The 25,199-nt window shown below is 34.6% G+C and overlaps 2 protein-coding genes across 2 annotated transcripts; one reads left to right on the forward strand and one right to left on the reverse strand.

The window, feature by feature from the left end:
• Nucleotides 1-17,904: 17,904 nt before the first annotated feature.
• Nucleotides 17,905-19,819, forward strand: LOC113277968 (factor of DNA methylation 3-like). The gene is made up of 6 exons (XM_026526923.1): nucleotides 17,905-18,194; nucleotides 18,288-18,389; nucleotides 18,475-18,573; nucleotides 18,664-18,897; nucleotides 19,039-19,263; nucleotides 19,421-19,819. Exons 1-6 carry the CDS (start codon nucleotides 18,162-18,164, stop codon nucleotides 19,691-19,693), a joined length of 966 nt encoding a protein of 321 aa, XP_026382708.1. The 5' UTR covers nucleotides 17,905-18,161; the 3' UTR covers nucleotides 19,694-19,819.
• A 2,221-nt stretch (nucleotides 19,820-22,040) lies between these two features.
• LOC113279857 lies at nucleotides 22,041-23,032 on the reverse strand. The gene is made up of 2 exons (XM_026528509.1): nucleotides 22,873-23,032; nucleotides 22,041-22,747 (listed from the first exon to the last, which is right to left on the reverse strand). Exons 1-2 carry the CDS (start codon nucleotides 23,030-23,032, stop codon nucleotides 22,041-22,043), a joined length of 867 nt encoding a protein of 288 aa, XP_026384294.1.
• Nucleotides 23,033-25,199: the final 2,167 nt, after the last annotated feature.

Genomic DNA, 25,199 nt, shown 5'->3' on the forward strand with positions numbered 1-25,199 from the left:
AAAATCATAACTAAATATATTATTAACATAGAGCATAGAGTATATTTCCAAGGTCACAAAGGGTAGTGAATCTATTTTGAATTCATGGATCAATATCAAGGGAAATATAAATAATCCCATGATGAAAATCATAACTAAATATATTATTAACATAGAGCATACAGTTTGTATCAAAACGTCGATAGAAGCTATGATGGATGAACCGAAAACAAAAGGAAAACTCGTAAAACTAGCTAAAGCTAAGTTACACACGAGAAATGAAAAAACCGTACAAACAGTAACAGAAGAACCAATGTAGGGTCGTGAAATTTGTTAAACAAAAAACAGAAGAACCACTGGGTATTTGTAATTAACAGTGAAATACTTATTTTTCCAGCATACCTTAGAGAACGATTTGAAACAGATCACTACTGGTGGGTAGGTTACTTTAGGAGCCCATTAAAACAACTAGCTTTGTCATTATCGACTAAACAAATAGTTAACCACCTATTTCACATATGTGTACCTCGAATATGGTAGTTTACTTAACATATGTTAAGATACATGTTTATCGCAGAGAATTCTTTAACCTAATTTTTCAGGAACTAGAGCACTAATTTTGGGAGCAGGATGATGATACATCTCGTAAGTGCAAAAAATTACTCATGATATTTCCCACTAACATTAGCAAGTATTATAGCAGTGGTAAGGATCGTTCTCACGAGGAGCTGTGTAATTGTTATTTGTTTTCAACTCCTTTTGTAACCAAAGAGGGAATGTTGAGTAATTAAACTAAACTAATTATAAAATAAAAATGAATAAATAAATAATAAATATTGAGATCAATATGAGAAATTATTGGTCAGGTGTTTCATCTTTCATCACCAATCATGCACCTTAATCGACTAAAAGCATCATCAATTTTATCTTTATATCAATATTGCTAGAGCACCCGATAGAGAGCATATATCGGTAATTTTTTTTTGTCATCACATACCATACTGATGAACATGTACTGCTCAGTGAACAACCTAAAACAACGTGCTATTAAGTTTAATCCTCAAAGAGCGTTAGGTTCTTTGAATTAGTCTAATCAAATGCAACAGAAGTATTACGAATATTATATTTAACATCGGTTTATATTTAACATTGGTCAAGCTTCTACATGAAACTACATGAAGGTTTTGGATGTGATCAATAATCACACTATATATCCTGCTTTATAACCGGGTCTATATACTATTCCGCATCTCCAAACTAGTTTACCTTTAGATATGAATATGTGTTCACTCAGTATATATCAAATCTTCAATAATACATGGATGCATCAAAGGTAGAACATGAGTGATAAAAGAGAACTTGAACGTGTACCAAGAAACAGTTTACTTAAACTAATGAAAAATATACAAAACAATAAGAATAAGAAAAATGGTTCCCCCCCCAAAGGGGTAAACCCTAGAATACTGAATATGGAGTGTATCTCTTCTCTCTAATGGTAGTTAATCTCTTGTTTGAGCCTTAAATGTCTTTTTATGTAGCTTTCAATATTTGGCCCTAGGGTATCCCCTCTTTTTAGGGTTTAAAAACTTATCGGGATCAAGTTTCCTTGATTTAGTAGTCCAAACCGCAACTTTTCCCCCCTACTCGCATATGCTCAACAAGGCCCAATAACCAACAAGGCCCGATTATCTAGCCAATTTCATCCTAGTAAAACACCCATACCAGCATTATATATTCATAACAAGTCATCCCATGAAAATCAACAATTGAATCTCCTTAAACTCGTCCAAATCTCCAACCCTAATTCTTCTAGTTTACGCCAATTTTTCCTGCCAATTTCAAAATCCAAATTTTGGAAAAAGATGGTCTCCCCTATCTCTGTCTAGAGTCCATTTAGCACCTATCCCTGGGGTGCAAATAATAATTTTGGGGTATAAATAGTTAATTTTCTGAGTGCCTTTATCAACTTGTCTAGAGTACAAAAATGTATCTATCAAAGACCCTCAAACTTATTATTTGCTAGTCCTCGAGCAAATCTAATCTATAAAATAAAACCCCAACTCATCGTCGTAGGCATCGCGATTGCACTTAGTATGCGCAACAAGCCTTTGAATCCCTAGACGACCGAGTTATAGTCTCGAGAGGGTTTACAAGAGGTTTATCCACAAAAAATTTACTCCAAACCCTAACTAGCTGTGAAGAATCTAGGAACGATATTAAACGATCTCCTTAGTTGGCATACTCTCATTGACTATATGAGGAATTACCCTGATGCGAATCCAATTAGGGTACACGAATTTGCACTAAAATGTGCTAAAATTCATATATATATAAGTGACCAAGTTCTACTCTGATAGTCAAATAATGGACATCAACATCCGGAATCAAACAAATTACATGAATGGATTAATAATATGAATATAAAGATAGATGGTTTGCGATGTTGTTTAAGGTGAACGATGGTTTCCAGAATATGTGTGATCGTCGACGCCAAGATGAATCCTATGAATTCCTAATGGATTGAGATACTGCTATGGACTCTAATATTAACACAACAGGAATATATAAAGATCCCAACGGTCGATAATCCTAATTCTAGATCAACTCAGCTGGTATATACAGGTGTCTCATCGGTCGATTTATTGAACAATAATAATAATAATTTTTTGTTTTTAGTAACCCAGTCAGTCTACTTTATCCCATTTGAAATCAAGGCGATACTAGTACCCCACCAAATCACTTAGAGAAACAAAATTTTTAACACCAACTTTGAGAAACAAAATATAAACAGAAAGTGATATGATTCCAAGATACGGTGAAGCTACCATGTTATTTATAATACCTGATCTTTGTCCTTTACAAAAAAAAACTTTTAGTTCGGGTCCCTCAACTCTTAAAACCACGATGTTTTCATTCACTTAGATTGGTTAGTATTATCCTGAATTGGCACAAATTTTCAGACTCAAAAGTTTCATAATGCAACTAAAAGTTTCTCGTAATTGCAGCCTCTAGGCTTTAATATTGTGGTCAGGGGTGGATCCAAGATTTCAAGAGATTGTTGTAAAAACGAAACACTCCACAAAAAAAATAACACTTCACCAAAAATAAAATAAAATCAGTGCGCATGAAAGATCGTATTACAACACCTAACGTTGCATAACACCAAAATATTCAACATTGGACATGTTATTTAGTTAATTATTTGATCATGTACCATACTCTAGTTGCACGTAAGTGTGCATCGTGTAAAATTATTTTGAATATCCTCAGAAATCAACATATTATACAGACCTTGACAATAACCTGAAATTATTAAGCATATGAACAAACTAAGATATCAGATAATCGCTAAAAATACAAACACAAAGATTAAACATGAAACCAAATGAATAAGTTAGAAATAGATCATAAAAGTTAGGTTTTACTTCCCAGAGTATATTTCCAAGGTCACAAAGGGTAGTGAATCTATTTTGAATCCATGGATCAATATCAAGGGAAATATAAATAATCCCATGATGAAAATCATAACTAAATATATTATTAACATAGAACATACAGTTTGTATCAAAACGTCGATAGAAGCTATGATGGATGAACCGAAAACAAAAGGGAAACTCGTAAAACTAGCTAAACCTAAGTTACACACGAGAAATGAAAAAACCGTACAAACAGTAACAGAAGAACCAATGTAGGGTCGTGAAATTTGTTAAACAAAAAATAGAAGAACCACTGGGTATTTGTAATTAACAGTGAAATATTTATTTTTCCAGCATACCTTAGATAACGATTTGAAACAAATCACTACTGGTGGGTAGGTTACCTTAGGATCCCATTAAAACAACTAGCTTTGTCATTATCGACTAAACAAATAGTTAACCACCTATTTCACATATGTGTACCTCGAATATGGTAGTTTATTTAACATATGTTAAGATACAGGTTTATCGCAGAGAATTCTTTAACCTAATTTTTCAGGAACTAGAGCACTAATTTTGGGAGCAGGATGATGATACATCTCGTAAGTGCAAAAAATTACTCATGATATTTCCCACTAACATTAGCAAGTATTATAGCAGTGGTAAGGATCGTTCTCACGAGGAGCTGTGTAATTGTTATTTGTTTTCAACTCCTTTTGTAACCAAAGAGGGAATGTTGAGTAATTAAACTAAACTAATTATAAAATAAAAATGAATAAATAAATAATAAATATTGAGATCAATATGAGAAATTATTGGTCAGGTGTTTCATCTTTCATCACCAATCATGCACCTTAATCGACTAAAATCATCATCAATTTTATCTTTATATCAATATTGCTAGAGCACCCGATAGAGAGCATATATCGGTAATTTTTTTTTTGTCATCACATACCATACTGATGAACATGTACTGCTCAGTGAACAACCTAAAACAACGTGTTATTAAGTTTAATCCTCAAAGAGCGTTAGGTTCTTTGAATTAGTCTAATCAAATGCAACAGAAGTATTACGAATATTATATTTAACATTGGTTTATATTTAACATTGGTCAAGCTTCTACATGAAACTACATGAAGGTTTTGGATGCGATCAATAATCACACTATATATCCTGCTTTATAACCGTGCTATATACTATTCCGCATCTCCAAACTAGTTTACCTTTGATATGAATATGTGTTCACTCAGTATATATCAAATCTTCAATAATAAATGGATGCATCAAAGGTAGAACATGAGCGATAAAAGAGAACTTGAACGTGTACCAAGAAACAGTTTACTTAAACCAATGAAAAATATAGAAAACAATAAGAATAAGAAAAATGGTCCCCCCCCCCCAAAGGGGTAAACCCTAGAATACTGAATATGGAGTGTATCTCTTCTCTCTAATGGTAATTAATCTCTTGTTTGATCCTTAAATGTCTTTTTATGTAGCTTTCAATATTTGGCCCTAGGGTACCCCCTCTTTTTAGGGTTTAAAAACTTATCGGGATCAAGTTTCCTTGATTTAGTAGTCCAAACCGCAACTTTTTCCCCCTACTCGCATATGCTCAACAAGGCCCAATAACCAACAAAAAACAAATCACATTTCAGTGTTTTGCTCACAACATCTTTCTACGGCCTCAGATTGATTCCATTCTTTTAGTTTGGATACATATCTTAATCATCTTCAAAATGATGGGAAGAAATCCCGTACTTCACTTTTCTATCAGTAGACTTCACTTCCTTCACATTTTATAGCCATTTTTCACTTCTTTTGGTTGATTCACCTAACATGACACACAAGATACAAAAAAAACATAGTAATTAATATGCAAGATAATAGTTAATATAAAATGGATTTGACCCTAAGAATATGTAAATTATGCACCTCTTAAATGATAAAGCAACGATGAAAGCTCGGTAGACGGTTGCTTAATTTATTGCCCCCCTAAGGGGGGGACATGATATCAAAGCCCACATAGAGTTGCAAAAACAAACAAAAATGACCAAGATTTTCTTAAGAGTATCATTTAGAGGAAAGGTCGGTCTTTACCTACTTAACAAATCAAGATAAAACAAAAATGTAAGAATAGGTCTGACTGCGTAAAAGTTATCTAGTATAAACGTGTGGCAAAATAATGAAACGGGAACGCAAGCGACGCTAGTTCTATCCAATCTAGAAAAATAAATAAAGAGAAAAAAGTATATCTGCGAGATGGTACTTATATTCAGTAGTAACATTCCATGTACAAGATAGGGAAAAATGGCAAAACGGACAAATAACAAAAGAAAAACATGAACAACGCAACAAAAAGCAGCAGTCAAACGATTTTTTTAAGAGAGGAGCATCGGTGAAGTATCACTAACCAGAGAGAATGAGCAATACTGGACTCACAAACAACATCAGTAAAATCTTGATAACCATTAATTTTGATTTCCTTAATGTCGGAAGACTCGGGATTATCATCAAACACAGTAAGCGGATTACCACCTCCAACCCACAAAATTCTCTGAAGCAGAATAGATTTTTTTTCCCATCATTAAGATCACGCCTCAATGCACGCCTGTGCATATCCTTGAAGAAAGCATCCCTCCTCATCTGGAATCAGAGTGTCTTCTGAACATAAAAAGAAAAAGAGCAATCCACGAGCTCATACAAAGACTAGAAGATGATAAAGAACAAAAGACAAACATGCGGAAAAAAACTAAAAACTGAATACCTATGAAAAACCAACATATGATACATAACCGTAGAACAAACAAATCAACTAATAAAAAATCTTCTCTGAAGAATATGGTTAACCAAAAATCTGTAGCAAAGTTATCACGAAGAGATCGAGAAACAATATCATCATCAACAACCTCATTATGAACCAAAGACAATATAATGTGAACTCGGTCAGAAACCTACTGATGAGAGGCGTCACTAACAACACTAACAGGCTTCCTAGGATCACCTGAAAAAGAAAATATAAAAGTGGTACAACGTAACCATAAATCAAGAAATTATAGAAAAACATGAAAAGTACAGAAGACTCACGTGATCGAACCACGAGGTCAGAAGAAGCACCTCTAGCACGACTACCATCCATTTTAGAAGGATTAAAATAAGTTGTAGTACCTATACGACAAAAAATACTTCTACCCTTAAGCATTCAAACATACGCAACGCTTTGAAAACATCCGATGGTCTGCAAAATTACAACACCATTTGACGCTCTGATATAGTTTTGAAAGTGGCAAATAAGATGTTCGTTTCTCGGACTTGTGAAGGATGATTTTAGACTCAAATTCTAATAATTAAATTAGATATTTAAAACAAAGTTGGTATCAAGATTACAAAAAGCACTGGGACTCAGGATTCCACCATTAACCAATTGAGTGATTCAATATAATCAATTTTTATGCAATAATTTACGTTTAAAGGGATTCTAGTATGTTGTAAAAGTAGATTTTCAAAGTAACAATTGTAAATCGAAAGCATAGAACATCAAAAACCCTAGGCTAAGCATGCTCTATCAAAAGAAATCACAACTGCTCAATAATAATCCTTAAATCAATTTTTTATTCAAATCAAATAATCATAAAAGAAATTACAAAATCAATTTTTATTAAAAAAAAGTACAAATAAATTTCAAAAGGGTGTGGGAGCTCAGCTTGTTGAGAGAAAACTTTATTTATTTATTTAAAAAAAACAATTAAAATAAAAATATAACACTTTTTTTAGGAACAATGGCTTCCTCCGTCGCCCCACCTTAAGGGTTTAGATCCTCATATTAATCATTTTCTCAAATTAATGGTTTATAGCTAAAACGTGTTTAAAAAGAGGTAAAAGGGCAAACACAGAGATATGCAACGAATATGAGTGTTACAAACTAACTGTTACAGAAGAAAACTGTTACACTCGGTTGAACCCACAAGTTTTGTTATCTCAAGCTTATTGTCGATGTTAGATGATCAAAACTATATCTTGATTTCCAGTGTACTAAGTCAAGTCTCGGACTAGGTTACTGTTTGTAGTTGAGTATCAGAGATCACCCTTGAACACTAAAGTTCGATAAAGACATTTTGAGAACTTATTTATCAGGCATGTGAAGACTGAGTTATTCTATTTTACTCACTATCTCACCATTCTATCTATTGAGACTATGCCGTATGACTTCTTGTAGATTTACAAATATTAAATTTCGAGTCAAACTTATCTTGTGAAAAATATCGAAATATGATTATAAGCAAAGATGTTTAACGGCCATTCAGAATATTAGTTCTATGAATGAATTTGTATATCAATTGGAAATTTCCCATGCAAATGATTTTATCACTTGAGAATGTTTCAAATATCACAAGAGAAAAATATTGAACTGACTTATATTTCTACTCAGGGTAGGTTGGCAAACCAGTTTGCAAACCATGGATATCTGAGTTTCAGAAATACAGGAAGGTTGGCGAACCAGATCGTAAACCATAAGTTTAGTTGGGAACAATTCACAAACCCAGTTGACGAACCGTGGTGAACTTAATTTTCTAAGTTGTAATAATAGGCTAACAGGTATTTGAAAGAATATATAACGGCTGTATAAACGATTTTCCTTATGAGTTATATGTTCTTCGTGTTCTTCAACAGCAGCAGAAGAACCCGATTTCCTACAATTCTCTCCCTCTACAGTCTTCAAAAATTCTCCATACTTCTTCTAAACTTGCATACCTCTCTTCCTGGTCTCCGACAACCTATGTATACATCTCAACAACCCTAGAAACCCCACTAAATTATTTTCTTTTTTCTTTTATGTGCAAGTCACGACAATAATCTCTGTATCAATCGATTTACGCATTTCTGTGTTGTCAAATTGTTTCCAAACACTCTATCAGATATATATGAATCTTAGGAAAGTTTATCATCCATTAAATCTCACAGAATTTCCAAAACCAAACCAAATAGGGACCCGTGAAAGTCTACACCTCTGTTTCCAAAACCCCGATTATCTAGCCAATTTCAGCCTAGTCAAACACCCATACCAGCATTATATACTCATAACAAGTCATCCCATGAAAATCAACAACTGAATCTCCTTAAACTCGTCCAAATCTCCAACCCTAATTCTGCTAGTTTACGCCAATTTTTCCTGCCAATTTCAAAATCCAAATTTTGGAAAAAGATGGTCTCCCCTATCTCTGTCAAGAGTCCATTTAGCACCTATCCCCGGGGTGCAAATAATAATTTTGGGGTATAAATAGTTAATTTTCTGAGTACCTTTATCAACTTGTCTAGAGTACAAAAATGTATCTGTCAAAGACCCTCAAACTTATTATTTTCTAGTCCTCGAGCAAATCTAATCTAGGAAATAAAACCCCAACTCATCGTCGTAGGCATCGCGATTGCACTTAGTATGCGCAACAAGCCTTTGAATCCCTAGACGACCGAGTTATAGTCTCGAGAGGGTTTACAAGAGGTTTATCCACAAAAAATTTACTCCAAACCCTAACTAGCTGTGAAGAATCTAGGAACGATATTAAACGATCTCCTTAGTTGGCATACTCTCATTGACTATAGGAGGAATTTCCCTGATGCGAATCCAATTAGGGTACACGAGTTTGCACTAAAATGTGATAAAATTCATATATATATAAGTGACCAAGTTCTACTCTGATAGTCACACAATGGACATCAATATCCGGAATCAAATAAATTACATGAATGGATTAATAAGATGAATATAAAGATAGATGGTTTGCGATGTTGATTAAGATGAACGATATTTTCCAGAATATGTGTGATCGTCGACGCCAAGATGAATCCTATGAATTCCTAATGGATTGAGATACTGCTCTGGACTCTAATATTAACACAACAGGTATATACAAAGGTCACAACGGTCAATAATCCTAATTCTATATCAACTCAGCTGGTATATACATGGGTCTCATCGGTCGATTTATTGAACAATATAAAATAAAAAAAATTGTTTTTAGTGACCCAGTCAGTCTACTTTATCCCATTTGAATTCAAGGCGATACTAGTACCCCACCAAATCACTTAGAGAAACAAAATTTTTAACACCAACTTTGAGAAACAAAATATAAACAGAAAGTGATATGATTCCAAGATACGGTGAAGCTACCATGTTATTTATAATACCTGATCTTTGTCCTTTACAAAAAAAAAACTTTTAGTTCGGGTCCCTCAACTCTTACAACCACGATGTTTTCATTCACTTAGATTGGTTAGTATTATCCTGAATTGGCACAAATTTTCAGACTCAAAAGTTTCATAATGCAACTAAAAGTGAATTGTTATTTGTTTTCAACTCCTTTTGTAACCAAAGAGGTAATGTTGAGTAATTAAACTAAACTAATTATAAAATAAAAATGAATAAATAAATAATAAATATTAAGATCAATATGAGAAATTATTGGTCAGGGGTTTCATCTTTCATCACCAATCATGCACCTTAATCGACTAAAATCATCATCAATTTTATCTTTATATCAATATTGCTAGAGCACCCGATAGAGAGAATATATCGGTATTTTTTTTTTGTCATCACATACCATAATGATGAACATGTACTGCTCAGCGAACAACCTAAAACAACGTGCTATTAAGTTTAATCCCCAAAGAGCGTTAGGTTCTTTGAATTAGTCTAATCAAATGCAACAGAAGTATTACGAATATTATATTTAACATTGGGTTATATTTAACATTGGTCAAGCTTCTACATGAAACTACATGAAGGTTTTGGATGCGATCAATAATCACACTATATATCCCGCTTTATAACCGGGTCTATATACTATTCCGCATCTCCAAACTAGTTTACCTTTAGATATGAATATGTTTTCACTCAGTATATATCAAATCTTCAATAATACATGGATGCATCAAAGGTAGAACATGAGCGATAAAAGAGAACTTGAACGTGTACCAAGAAACAGTTTACTTAAACTAATGAAAAATATACAAAACAATAAGAATAAGAAAAATGGTTCCCCCCCAAAGGTGTAAACCCTAGAATACTGAATATGGAGTGTATCTCTTCTCTCTAATGGTAGTTAATCTCTTGTTTGAGCCTTAAATGTCTTTTTATGTAGCTTTCAATATTTGGCCCTAGGGTACCCCCTCTTTTTAGGTTTTAAAAACTTATCGGGATCAAGTTTCCTTGATTTAATAGTCCAAAACGCAACTTTTTCCCCCTACTCGCATATGCTCAACAAGGCCCAATAACCAACAAAAAACAAATCACATTTCAGTGTTTTGCTCACAACATCTTTCTACGGCCTCAGATTGATTCCATTCTTTTAGTTTGGATACATATCTTAATCATCTTCAAAATGATGGGAAGAAATCTCGTACTTCACTTCTCTATCAGTAGACTTCACTTTCTTCACATTTTATAGCCATTTTTCACTTCTTTTGGTTGATTCACCTAACATGACACACAAGATACAAAAAAACATAGTAATTAATATGCAAAATAATAGTTAATATAAAATGGATTTGACCCTAAGAATATGTAAATTATGCACCCCTTAAATGATAAAGCAACGATGAAAGCTCGGTAGATGGTTGCTTAATCGATTGCCCCCCTAAGGGGGGACATGATATCAAAGCCCACATAGAGTTGCAAAAACAAACAAAAATGACCAAGATTTTCTTACGAGTATCATTTAGACGCAAGGTCGGTCTTTACCTACTGAACAAATCAAGATAAAACAAAAACGTACGAATAGGTCTGACTGCGTAAAAGTTAGATAGTATAATCGTGTGGCAAAATAATGAAACGGGAACGCAAGCGACGCTAGTTCTATCCAATCTAGAAAAATAAATAAAGAGAAAAAAGTATATCCGCGAGATGGTACTTATATTCAATAGTAACATTCCAAGTACAAGATAGGGAAAAATGGCAAAACGGACAAATAACAAAAGAAAAACACGAACAACGCAACAAAAAGCAGCAGTCAAACGATTTTTTTAAGAGAGGAGCATCGGCGAAGTATCACTAACCAGAGAGAATGAGCAATACTGGACTCACAAACAACATCAGTAAAATCTTGATAACCATTAATTTTGATTTCCTTAATGTCGGAAGACTCAGGATTATCATCAAACACAGGAAGCGGATTACCACCTCCAACCCACAAAATTCTCTGAAGCAGAATAGAATTTTTTTCCCATCATTAAGATCAAGCCTCAATGCACGCCTGTGCATCTCCTTGAAGAAAGCATCCCTCCTCATCTGGAATCAGAGTGTCTTCTGAACATAAAAAAAAAAAAGAGCAATCCACGAGCTCATTCAAAGACTAGAAGATGATAAAGATCCAAAGACAAACATGCGGAAAAAAACTAAAAACTGAATACCTATGAAAAACCAACATATGATACATAACCGTAGAACAAACAAATCAACTAATAAAAAATCTTGTCTGAAGAATACGGTTAACCAAAAATCTGTAGCAAAGTTATCACGAAGAGATCGAGAAACAATATCATCATCAACAACCTCATTATGCACCAAAGACAATATAATGTGAACTCAGTCAGAAACCTACTGATGAGAGGCGTCACTAACAACACTAACAGACTTCCTAGGATCACCTGAAAAAGAAAATATAAAAGTGGTACAACCGTAACCATAAAGCAAGAAATTATAGAAAAACATGAAAAGTACAGAAGACTCACGTGATCGAACCACGAGGTCAGAAGAAGCACCTCTAGCACGACTACCATCCATTTTAGAAGGATTAAAATAAGTTGTAGTACCTATACGACAAAAAATACTTCTACCCTTAAGCATTCAAACAGACGCAACGCTTTGAAAACATCCGATGGTCTGCAAAATTACAACACCATTTGACGCTCTGATATAGTTTTGAAAGTGGCAAATAAGATGTTCGTTTCTCGGACTTGTGAAGGATGATTTTAGACTCAAATTCTAATAATTAAATTAGATATTTAAAACAAAGTTGGTATCAAGATTACAAAAAGCACTGGGACTCAGGATTCCACCATTAACCAATTGAGTGATTCAATATAATCAATTTTTATGCAATAATTTACGTTTAAAGGGATTCTAGTATGTTGCAAAAGTAGATTTTCAAAGTAACAATTGTAAATCGAAAGCATAGAACATCAAAAACCCTAGGCTAAGCATGCTCTATCAAAAGAAATCACAACTGCTCAATAATAATCCTTAAATCAATTTTTTATTCAAATCAAATAATCATAAAAGAAATTACAAAATCAATTTTTATTAAAAAAAATTACAAAGAAATTTCAAAAGGGTGTGGGAGCTCAGCTTGTTGAGAGAAAACTTTATTTATTTATTTAAAAAAACAATTAAAATAAAAATATAACACTTTTTTTTAGGAACAATGGCTTCCTCTGTCGCCCCACCTTAGGGGTTTAGATCCTCATATTAATCATTTGCTCAAATTAATGGTTTATAGCTAAAACGTGTTTAAAAAGAGGTAAAAGGGCAAACACAGAGATATGCAACGAATACGAGTGTTACAAATTAACTGTTACAGAAGAAAACTGTTACACTCGGTTGAACCCACAAGTTTTGTTATCTCAAGCTTATTGTCGATGTTAGATGATCAAAACTATATCTTGATTTCCAGTGTACTAAGTCAAGTCTCGGACTAGGTTACTGTTTGTAGTTGAGTATCAGAGATCACCCTTGAACACTAAAGATCGATAAAGACATTTTGAGAACTTATTTATCAGGCATGTGAAGACTGAGTCATTCTATTTTACTCACTATCTCACCATTCTATCTATTGAGACTATGCCGTATGACTTCTTGTAGATTTACAAAGATTAAATTTCGAGTCAAACTTATCTTGTGAAAAATATCGAAATATGATTATAAGCAAAGATGTTTAACGGCCATTCAGAATATTAGTTCTATGAATGAATTTATATATCAATTGGAAATTGCCCATGCAAATGATTTTATCACTTGAGAATGTTTCAAATATCACAAGAGAAAAATATTGAACTGGCTTATATTTCTACTCAGGGTAGGTTGGCAAACCAGTTTGCAAACCATGGATATCTGAGTTTCAGAAATACAGGAAGGTTGGAGAACCAGATCGTAAACCATAAGTTTAGTTGAGAACAGTTCACAAACCCAGTTGACGAACCGTGGTGAACTTAATTTTCTAAGTTGTAATAATAGGCTAACAGGTATTTGAAAGAATATATAACAGTTGTATAAACGATTTTCCTTATGAGTTATATGTTCTTCGTGTTCTTCAACAGCAACAAAAGAACCCGATTTCCTACAATTCTCTCTCTCTACGGTCTTCAAAAATTCTCCATACTTCTTCTAAACTTGCATACCTCTCTTCCTGGTCTCCGACAACCTATTTATACATCTCAACAACCCTAGAAACCCCACTAAATTATTTTCTTTTTTCTTTTATGTGCAAGTCACGACAATGATCTCTGTATCAATCGATTTACGCATTTCTGGGTTGTCAAATTGTTTCCAAACACTCTATCAGATATATATGAATCTTAGGAAAGCTTATCTTCCATTAAATCTCACAAAATTTCCAAAACCAAACCAAATAGGGACCCGTGAAAGTCTACACCTCTGTTTCCAAAACCCCGATTATCTAGCCAATTTCATCCTAGTCAAACATCCATACCAACATTATATATTCATAACAAGTCATCCCATGAAAATCAACAATTGAATCTCCTTAAACTCGTCCAAATCTCCAACCCTAATTCTTCTAGTTTACGCCAATTTTTTCTGCCAATTTCAAAATCCAAATTTTTGAAAAAGATGGTCTCCTCTATCTCTGTCAAGAGTCCATTTAGCACCTATCCCTGGGGTGCAAATAATAATTTTGGGGTATAAATAGTTAATTTTCTGAGTGTCTTTATCAACTTGTCTAGAGTACAAAAATGTATCTATCAAATACCCTCAAACTTATTATTTGCTAGTCCTCGAGAAAATCTAATCTAGAAAATAAAACCCCAACTCATCGTCGTAGGCATCGCGATTGCACTTAGTATGCGCAACAAGCCTTTGAATCCTAGACGACCAAGTCATAGTCTCGAGAGGGTTTACAAGAGGTTTATCCACAAAAAATTTACTCCAAACCCTAACTAGCTGTGAAGAATCTAGGAGCGATATTAAACGATCTCCTTAGTTGGCATACTCTCATTGACTATTGGAGGAATTACCCTGATGCAAATCCAATTAGGGTACACGAGTTTGCACTAAAATGTGCTAAAATTCATATATATATAAGTGACCAAGTTCTACTCTGATAGTCACACAATGGACATCAATAGCCGGAATCAAACAAATTACATGAATAGATTAATAAGATGAATATAAAGATAGATGGTTTGCGATGTTGATTAAGATGAACGATGTTTTCCAGAATATGTGTGATCGTCGACGCCAAGATGAATCCTATGAATTCCTAATGGATTGAGATACTTCTCTGGACTCTAATATTAACACAACAGGTATATATATAGGTCCCTGCGGTCGATAATCCTAATTCTAGATCAACTCAGCTGGTATATACAGGGGTCTCATCGGTCGATTTATTGAACAATAATAATAATAATTTTTTGTTTTTAGTAACCCAGTCAGTCTACTTTATCCCATTTGAAATCAAGGCGATACTAGTACCCCACCAAATCACTTAGAGAAACAAAATTTTTAACACCAACTTTGAGAAACAAAATATAAACAGAAAGTGATATGATTCCAAGATACGGTGAAGCTACCATGTTATTTATAATACCTGATCTTTGTCCTTTACAAAAAAAAAAAAACTTTTAGTTTGGGTCCCTCAACTCTTACGACCACGATGTTTTCATTCACTTAGATTGGTTAGTATTATCCTGAATTGGCACAAATTTTCAGACTCAAAAGTTTCATAATGCAACTAAAAGTTTCTCCCATATCCCAACCTAGTCGGACAGCTGACATATAGCTGATTGAGATAAATTATTGGTGAGGTGACTAATCCTCTTACACATGGGTTCATAATGCCAAGAAATAATGGTCATAAAAATATAAAAGGGCGCAGGTCAAATTGGGAATCATTGGCAAAAGATAAAAAGATGACTGCTAATACAACTGGACAGTTGTGTCATAAGTAGATTCTTTAATTGGAAAAACAAAATTTGTTCGTATTGTGGATTCATTTTACGGTATGAAGAAAGAAACGATAAAAATAAGAAAACATCAAATCCCGAATTTTTGATATGTTTCCGAGAAGAAAAGGTTTAGTTACATCTAGTGAAAGAACCTCCTCAATTTTTGTAGGAAAATTTGGATTAAGAGAGGACCAAGGTAAAAAAAAGAAGAAGAAAAGATTCCGGAAAAACATTATAACCTACAACTCGATGTTTGCTTTCACACCGATGAGTGCAACAACAAATAAGAAAATATATGACAGAAAAGAAGCTTCTACTTTCAGATCCATGCTTAGAAAATCATAGAATTAGCACACTGCTGCCAGACAATGGCATACGTGTGATATTTAAACAACCATACATGATACTCAAAGGGTATTAACTCTAAGTTCGAGTGTTATCGGGGCTTGAAATAATGAACAACAATTGGACAAAGATGTCGTCAACGGTCTTATCAAAATGCTTCATGAAATTAATTTTCTTGCAAAAGGGTTCAGAATGCGAAAGATCGCCATCAAAAATCTGGAAGGATTTCAGCTAGATTGATAATCATCTCATCCTAAAAAAAAAGATGGGTGCCAATATGAATCGCCGACTGTATAAGAGGTGTCTGCTCTAATTCCATGTGTGTAGTAGCAAGAATACATGTTGAAATACAATAGTCGGCGAAAAGAGATACGACTTAAATAGAACCACTGAATTTCATTTAAGTTTTACGATAATGCAATACCTGTTAATGTTTCCTTATGCTGAAGATGAAGATGGATATACCCTAAATGGCTCGTGCAGATACGTTTCCTCATGTTACAACACATCACCTGTGTCTGTTGAAAAAAAAGAATGATGTACCATCTTCACTTAATGAAGGGACAATATACATGTTACAATACTATGATGATGTAATAACCATATTCAAATTTATGGGACCCCTGGATTTGTTCATAATTTTCAGATATGACCCGATGTAGCCATAACTAAAACTATCAAGGGTTCTAAAAATTAAATTAGATAAACTTTTCATGCCAATTGTTAATTGTTTCTACGATTAACACTGTACTAAATTTTAGAAGCAAGGGCTATCTCATGAGCATATTTTGTGTTTCATACTTCGACGTCACAAAGATAAACAAAAATCGTCTTGAATCGATGATAAAATCGTATCAGTGGAAATACCAAATAAAGTTGCAGCATCTATGTGTACATAATCAGCACCAGCCACGTGTCTTGGCGATTACACGTGGAGTCGCACAATACCGGGCATCAGAAAAGGATGACACGTCCCAACACCCGGCAACACCTAAGATCCTGAATCGTTATATGCCACGTGACTATCAGCGTGCAGATCTAACGATCGAAGAACCAGGGAGTACCTGATGAGAAGTTGGCTGCGAAGTATGATAACAACTCAGATATTTCACTTTACCCTATCTCGAGGTGAATTCAAACTGGATGGTATAGATAAAGTCCAACTGACACCGAAGTGACAACTGCAACAACAACTGTCTCAGGCGTGGGAATTATCCATCTACCCACATTAAATGCTGATGCGTGTCACGCTTTGTGTGGCTCATATAGAGATGGATCATCGTGACAACATATTACCGTTGAAACATCTTCGGGTCAGCACGACGATCATGTTCGGGATCGGTACACAAACCAAGACAGTGAGTAACAACTGTATCGATAAAAGGACCCACACAAAACGTCTATAAATACTCAGCTTTGCCAAAGGAGAGGAGGTCGACCAATTTAAGAGAGAAAAATATTAGAAGAAAGAAAGAGTAAGCTTCGACTAAACACCCTCAACATGTAATTTTATCTTTCTCCCTTACTCAAAATCATTTGACTGAACTATTATAACCTCGATCAGTTCATAGTAAAAACTCGACACCCCGTGGTTGTAGGACTAAGAGCTGAACCATGTAAATCAGCGATTCATTTACTTTCCCCACATACATTCTATGTCTTTATTTACGCTATTTAGATTTCTTCGCGCATTATCGTCATGTTAGTCTATTATTTATTAATAAATTACAAGTCTATAGCTCTCGAAACAGGGGGTATATAATTAATGTACCTTCGTTGTATAAGGGTGTTTGTTGTTGTATAATGCGAATTGTACGAGCGCAAACGCTTTAAACGCTCCCGGGTTGGAGGGTTCAAAACCGTCTGGCATTGGTTGCGTATTAGTGATTGACATGTGGCTCATAGCTATTAGCCACTGTAAAAATGGTTCAGTTCCCTCGTAGTAATGGTTACCCTTTGACTTTGTTGCACCACACTGTCACTCTGGAAATTGTTGCATTCATTGTTTCGAAAAAAGGAATTGCTTTCGCTTTTTTTCTCTATAGAAATTTGTTCAAACTTCTCCAATTTTCAAAAATTTCATTTCAGTTTTAAGTGTTTGAAGAAAAGGAAAAACAGATTCAAACAAAGGTGAACGTGAAACTATTGTTAAGTAAGGTCTACCTAATTTACTGTTGAAATTACCTCTCTGTTTCGCAAAAACAGGGGATACAAAAGGTTTATGATGTCGATGAACAACAAGAAACGATGATGGATTCAAACAAGCGCCCAAGGATAGAGGTATGACTTAAACCACCAGCATCATGCATGTTCAACTCAAAATGTTTCATTTTGTTTTTAAGATTTTCATTTCATTATACTCGCTTTTTACAGAATTATAGATCTAGGGTGGTAGTGCCGGATAACGTTTTGACAGAAGGGAATGAGCTATGTGGCTTAGCCTTCGATGAGCTTGGTCTTCTAAAATGGATTCAGGTAATCTTATTACCATTAGTGCTCTTAGATTGTTTGTATCAATGTCTTGTCATATTTATATTGATTCTTCATCCTTGAATTGAAGCTTGCTAAGGCAAATGGCACCGGAGGACAAGCTTCAACTTTATCAGATGATGGGAAGTTCCAAAATGCCGCTCCTCCAGAGCTGGTTGAAGAACAAAAGGTATTTAAGAACCCATATTTAAAATTGATAAACCCTTTACAAGACATAATCCTGCTCACTCTAGTCTTTTTTTTACGCTCTCCCTCTCAGGGTGAGGTAGATAAGCTTCAAAGAAGGGTTAGTGAATTGGAGAAACAGGTTGAAAATAAAGCTGAATTAGAAATTGAACTAGAGATATTGAAAGAAAAAATAGATGAATTAAAGAACTCGTTGGATGAGAAAACAGGATGTATTGAGAGTTTGGAAGATCTTAACCAAATTTTAATTGTCAAAGAACGTCAGCTCAATGATGAGTTACAAGAAGCTCGTAAAGAACTAATTCAGGTACCTTTTTTTTTTGTTTTTGCGATACCGAGAGTCTAAAGATCCAGATTATAGTGATCTTGATTGTTCAGGGTACTACTCATTGGTGTCGAAATATAGCACACTAAGTTTTTGATTGTATATATGCCCTCTGAATTGCAGGAAATTGGAGAAAGTTTAAATTCTCGGAGTTTCATTGGGATTAAGAGAATGGGAGAGTTAGATTCTAAATCGTTTCGTGATGCATTAAAAGACATTATTTGTGGCTCATCTTCAATGGATCAAGTTTCCGATGGGTCTGTCCTACGTTGCAGCTTTTGGGAGGAAAAGCTCAGAGACCCCCTTTGGCATCCATTTAAAGTTACCCTTGTTGATGGCAAACATCAGGTAAACTCATTCTCTCTTGCCACTAGCTTCTCAATTTTTCTCTTTTTGTTTTTCGTTTCTGATATGCCACCAACTTCCAAGTTGACTCTTAGGATCAGTGTTAGTGCGCCGCGATTATAGCTTGAGAATCATTTACACTTATATTTGTTGGCTGCAGGAGTCGATCGACGAGGAGGATAAACTTTTGAAGGGTTTGAAGAATGAACGTGGGGGGGAAGCATATTTGGCAGTTGCTAATGCACTTATGGAGCTCAATGCGTACAACCCAAGTGGTCGGTATCCAGTTCAAGAACTTTGGAACTTTAACGAGAACAGGAGAGCTACTGCAAAGGAAGGAGTTGCGGCACTTGCTTATCACTTGAGAAAGAATCATCCTAATAACAGTACTACTACTGAAGGAAATTTGAGAAATGCGGAAAGAAAAGCCTAGGCGCATAAAGTCTCCCGATTACAATAACACTCTTTTGCCTCTCTGTTCTCCTTCTTTTTTCGGGTACATTGAGTCTCTCAGTTTGCTAGTTTTTGTTTCGTATTGAGGTATTGGGGTTTGATATTATGGGTTTTTTCTCTCTAGATTGTTATAGCTGATTCGACTGATTTCAATCACATTTGATATACTCCCTCCGTCCCCAAGATATAGGTGGAGTTTTCAATTTTTATAGTCCAACTAGATAAGCGGAATAACAATTCCAAGATGAGTTTTTCTTATATATGCCCTTATTTATTGTGCATTGATAATTGTATTAGGAACGAGACAAAGGTTAAAACAGGAAAGTAGATGCATATTTAAGAAATCAAGATAATTTCTTAATCTAAGAGATTTTGCTAAAAACGTCTATATAATAGGGACGGAGGGAGTATATCACTAATGTGTCATTACTATTGTAGCTACCTGATTGCAAAACACAATTTATTAGGCCTTTAGTGCGCAATTGGGAATAGTTAAACTAATTGGGGATAGAGGAAAATGACAAAAATGAGATTTAAATATCAAATAAGGATCACCCTTTATCTATGTATTTTAACTAATTTCTAATTTACCCTCGCTAATCAGTTTTAGTGGTTAATTATAATTAGGAAATTCATAAGAGTATTTGTTAAATGATTAGTGTATTATAATTTGGGTGAGGTGAGAGTAGAAGGAGGGAAAATTTTGAGAAAAAGGTTTTGGGTGAAAATGGTGGATGATAATGAAGAGAGAATTGTGCTGAATCTTTAGCTCAACTACAACAAGGAGTATATCTTGAATCTTCGGCAAATAATGTTTCACAATTACAATTATTTGTGGAACCAACACTCTTGGATCATGATTTTTATGAGCATGGAGAGTTTCTTGAAGAACCAACCCAAGAAAATAAACAAGTTCAATATATAATCACTCATTTTTTTTAATAGGAAAAGAAAAATTTATTGCTTTAACTTAGAATTTGAGTACAAAGTTTCTCATTTACGAGATCCCTTAACCATACAGGCAACTCATTTCCCCAAGATATATCATTTCTACTAACTCTACCATCTTTTGCAAGAGTATCTGCCACTGAATTAGTATCTCTTAGTACATAAGTGCACTCCCAACTTGAAAAAGTTTTAAGCAAATTTGAACAGTCTAAAATGATGGCATTATTTGTCCATCCTACAGTGCTTATAGCACCTTTTATTGCCTTCACTACATTAATAGAATCACCGTCTAAGTGCAAGTGCTGGACATTGGCGATTCTTGCACATTTTATAGCTTCATATGCCGCCAATGCTTCAACTTGTTCCTCATCTGCAGCTACTCCCTTCTTGCTCCATGCTCATGCAAAATTACCTGCATCATCAACCATAATTAGTCCTATGCTCATAGATTTATCATCTTTTAGGAAAGAAGCATCAAATTGATCTTTTTGAATCCTGTTTTTGGAATTTCCCATCTAGTTTCTATTCTAGAAACTGTCAGATTAGCATTTTGAACCATTGTTTGTTTAAGTGATCATTCCATTCAATCTTTTCCTTTTGAATCTGTCCCACTATTCTCACAACCTGCAAGTCAGTGTTTTCAAAAACAGTTGTACATCTGGCTTTCCAGATGTTCCATAAGGTTATACCTGTAAAAATAATTGTCTGATTCATATCAGTATTACTAGTAAACCAGCTAGCTATCTCCAATCAAACCTACAAAATTACTTTCTATTGCCACCCATATTTCTCTTGAAACAGGACAATTTAAGAGTAAGTAATCAACAGATTCAGGCAAAGATTTACATAAAGGGAAAAGATCATCAATGTTATACGCATTCTTAGATATTCTTTCATTAACATGCAAACCGTTACGCACACATTTCCACAGAAAATGTAAGATTTTAGGTGGCAATTTAGCTTTCCAAAATTTCAACCAAGGAAAGTTTAATTGTTCAGCACAATACACAACATCATTACCTGCATCATTAATCACTCTGTAAGCAGATTTTACAGAGAAAAGACCATTTTTAGTTAGAATCCATCTTAGCTTGTCTGTCCCTGACATTGGAATTCTAATCTTTTTGATTTTTTCTACAGTATCAGCATCAAACAAAATATTAAGCAAATCTATGTTCCAAGCTTTCTGAGCCTTCAACATTAATTGGTCCACAGTTTCCATGTTGTTTGATCCAGACCTATTACTGACCTTTTGATTCAAGTCAGGCACCATTTTTCATCCCATATAGACACATTTTTTCCATCTCCTATTTCCCAACAACAATGATCTCTTATAACCTGAAAGCCCATAAAGATTCCTTTCCAGATATAAGAGCCACTTACATGGACACAATGCAGAGGATTGGAATTATGAAATACTTATTCTCTAAAATTTTAACCCAATGAGCATCAGGTTCATGAAGCATCCTCCAAGCAAGTCTAACAAGCAAAGCAACATTTATATCAGCAGTTTTCTTAAGACCTAAACCACCTAACACTTTTGGTTTTGTTACATCATCAAACTTTTTTAAGTATATCCCTCTTTTTTCCTTACTTTTATTCCACCAGAAATTCATCTGAATACCATCTAGCCTATCTGTTAATTTTTTAGGCATAGGGAAGACAACTAAATGGTGAGAGGCTAGAGAGCCTAAGACTGACTGTGTCATAACAGTTCTCCCTGGCTGATTAACATACTTGCCTTTCCAAACAGCTAACCTTCTATGAAATTCATCCTCCAAGTGGCTAAAAGTTTCAGTTTTGTTTTTCTGTATAAGTAATGGAACCCCTAAATACTTGTCACTAAGAGCAAGTTTTTTAATATTAAGTAAATCAGAAATGCTAACCTTAATTGAATTATCAAGTTTAGGGTTAAAAGCAAAACCTGATTTATCAAAATTTATAGACTGACCTGAGTAAATGCTAAAATCTTTGATAATACTCTCTAATTGCCTAGCATTAGGATTATTAGCTTTAGTGAAAATGACACAGTCATCAGCAAAAAATGATGACTTATTGCTGGACCATCCCTTGTCATTTTGATACCCTGTAACAAATTATTGCTCTCAACATCAATCAGTAATCTAGAAAAGGTTTCCATACATATAATAAACAAGTAAGCAGACAAGGGGTCTCCCTATCCAAGACCCCTTGTGGGATAGAACAACTCACCTGGTGCACTATTCAGCAAAACCGAGGCAGAAACTGTGGAGACACACTCATATATCATCCTACACCAATCCTTATGAAAACCTAGCTTTTTAAGAACAACATCCAAAAAGTTCCACTCTATTCTGTCAAAGGATTTTGACATATCAAGTTTTATAGCCATTAAACCTTTTTTAGTAGCCCTACACTTTCTCATACTATTGATAATGTGGAACAAGGTAAAAGAAAGCAATACTAGATTGCTATAAGCAAGAAGAGAAGAGAATTCAAGCAAGAAGAGAAAGATAAGTTTTGTGTTTAATAATTTGATTGAGTAATAGATAGCTCTTACAAGACTTAATCTAGCCTTTATATAGGCTTGAAGAATAACTAAACTAGGAAACAGAAAACTAAAAGGAAATCTAAAAGAATTCTAAAAATAAGAAAGACTGAAACTAGGAAACCATGGAAGCCAAACCTCTAAGAGGAATCTTCTGGAATTGTAGTATGCCCTGCATCAGTCCCCCCTTCTAGAGTAAAGCTCGTCCTCGAGTTGTCCAAACAAACCAGAAGTTCATTGTCACCATGAAACGTAAAAATCTCTTGAACATTAAATGTGTTGGAGATATTCCAATCATTTGGTAGATCAATCACATAAGCATTATCATTGATCTTCTTTAAAACCTTGAAAGGACCATATTTCTTCATCTTTATAAGTACCCACTGGAAATCTCTCTTTTCTTAGATGTATCATCACGAGATCCCCTTCCTTGAAGGTTTTAAACTTCTTGTGTTTATCAGCATCCTCTTTATATTTATAATTGGACTTCTCCAGTTTAGATTTTACTTCATTATGTAATTCAGTTGCTTTGTCTACAAAAGAGTCGGCTGTAGTGCTTGTACTCTGTGTGGTGGGTAAGGCTACCAAATCAAGAGTATGATTAGGTACTTTAGAGTACACAATCTCAAATGGAGTTTTCCCAGTAGAACGATTCACAGAAGTGTTGAAAGCGAATTCCATATGTGGCAATAACACATTCCACTGCTTACTATTATCCAGGCACTTAGCTCTAATCAAATTCCCAAGTGATCTATTAACAACCTCAGTCTGTCCATCAGTTTGCGGATGTGAAGTTGTGCTGAATTGTAAAACTGTGCCTAAGCGCATCCATAAACTTTTCCAGAAATAACTCAAAAATTTGTATCTCTGTCAGAAGTGATAGACTTTGGAACCCTATGCAATCTTACTACTTCTTTAAAGAACAAAGAAGCAACATTAGAAGCGTCAGTTGATTTCTTACAAGCTACGAAGTGAGCCATTTTAGAGTAACGATCAACTACGACTATAACAGAATCATTACCTCTAGCAGTACGAGGTAAACCAAGTATAAAATCCATACTTATATCAACCCAAGGTGCATCAGGAACTGGTAAAGGAGTATACAACCCGGTATTTTGAATTGTACCCTTTGCTCTCTGACAGACCATGCATTTTTGTACGAAATTTTGTACATCACGTTTCAAAGATGGCCAGAAATATCTTTCTTCAATCAGGGCAATGGTTTTATCTCTCCCAAAATGACCACCAAGACCACTGCCATGTAATTCTCGCATAAGATGTAAACGTAAAGACCCTTGAGGAATACATAATCGATTCCCTTTAAAAAGAAAACCTTCTTGTATAAAAAATCATCAACCCCATGAGTTTGAGAACTGCATTGATCCCATAGTTTGCCAAAATCTTCATCTTCTGGATAAATGTCTTTGATATAGTCAAATGCATAACTCTCATTACGAATTGTGTTAATAGATGACTTCTTCTACTTAAGGCATCACAACTTGATTCAATTTGCCACTTTTATGTCTCACGGAGAAAGTGTATTTGTTGAGTGTGGAAAGCCATCGATCATGCATTCTGTTAACTTTAGCAGAAGTATTCAAAAACTTCAAAGCATGGTTGTCAGTGTTGACAACAAATTCCCTATGTATAAGATAAGTATGCCACTGCTTAAGAGATTGAACAAGAGCCAATAACTCTAATTCATATGTAGACCATTTCTTTTGTGCATCTGAATTCTTCTCACTGTAATATGCAATTGGATGACCCTCCTGTGATAATACTGCACCAATACCAACAACAGATGCATCACAATCTATTTCAAAAGGCTTGTTGAAATTCGGAAGTGCAAGAATTGGTGCCGTACAAAGCTTTTCTTTAAGAAGAATAAAGCTTTTATCCATTGCTTCCGTCCACTCAAACTTCTCCTTCTTGAGACAGTCAGTCAAAGGTGCAGAAATAGAGCTAAAGTTCTTCACAAATCTTCGATAGAAAGAAGCCAAACCATGAAAAC

This window comes from Papaver somniferum, chromosome 5, assembly GCF_003573695.1.
Source record: "Papaver somniferum cultivar HN1 chromosome 5, ASM357369v1, whole genome shotgun sequence".
NCBI lineage: Eukaryota > Viridiplantae > Streptophyta > Magnoliopsida > Ranunculales > Papaveraceae > Papaver > Papaver somniferum.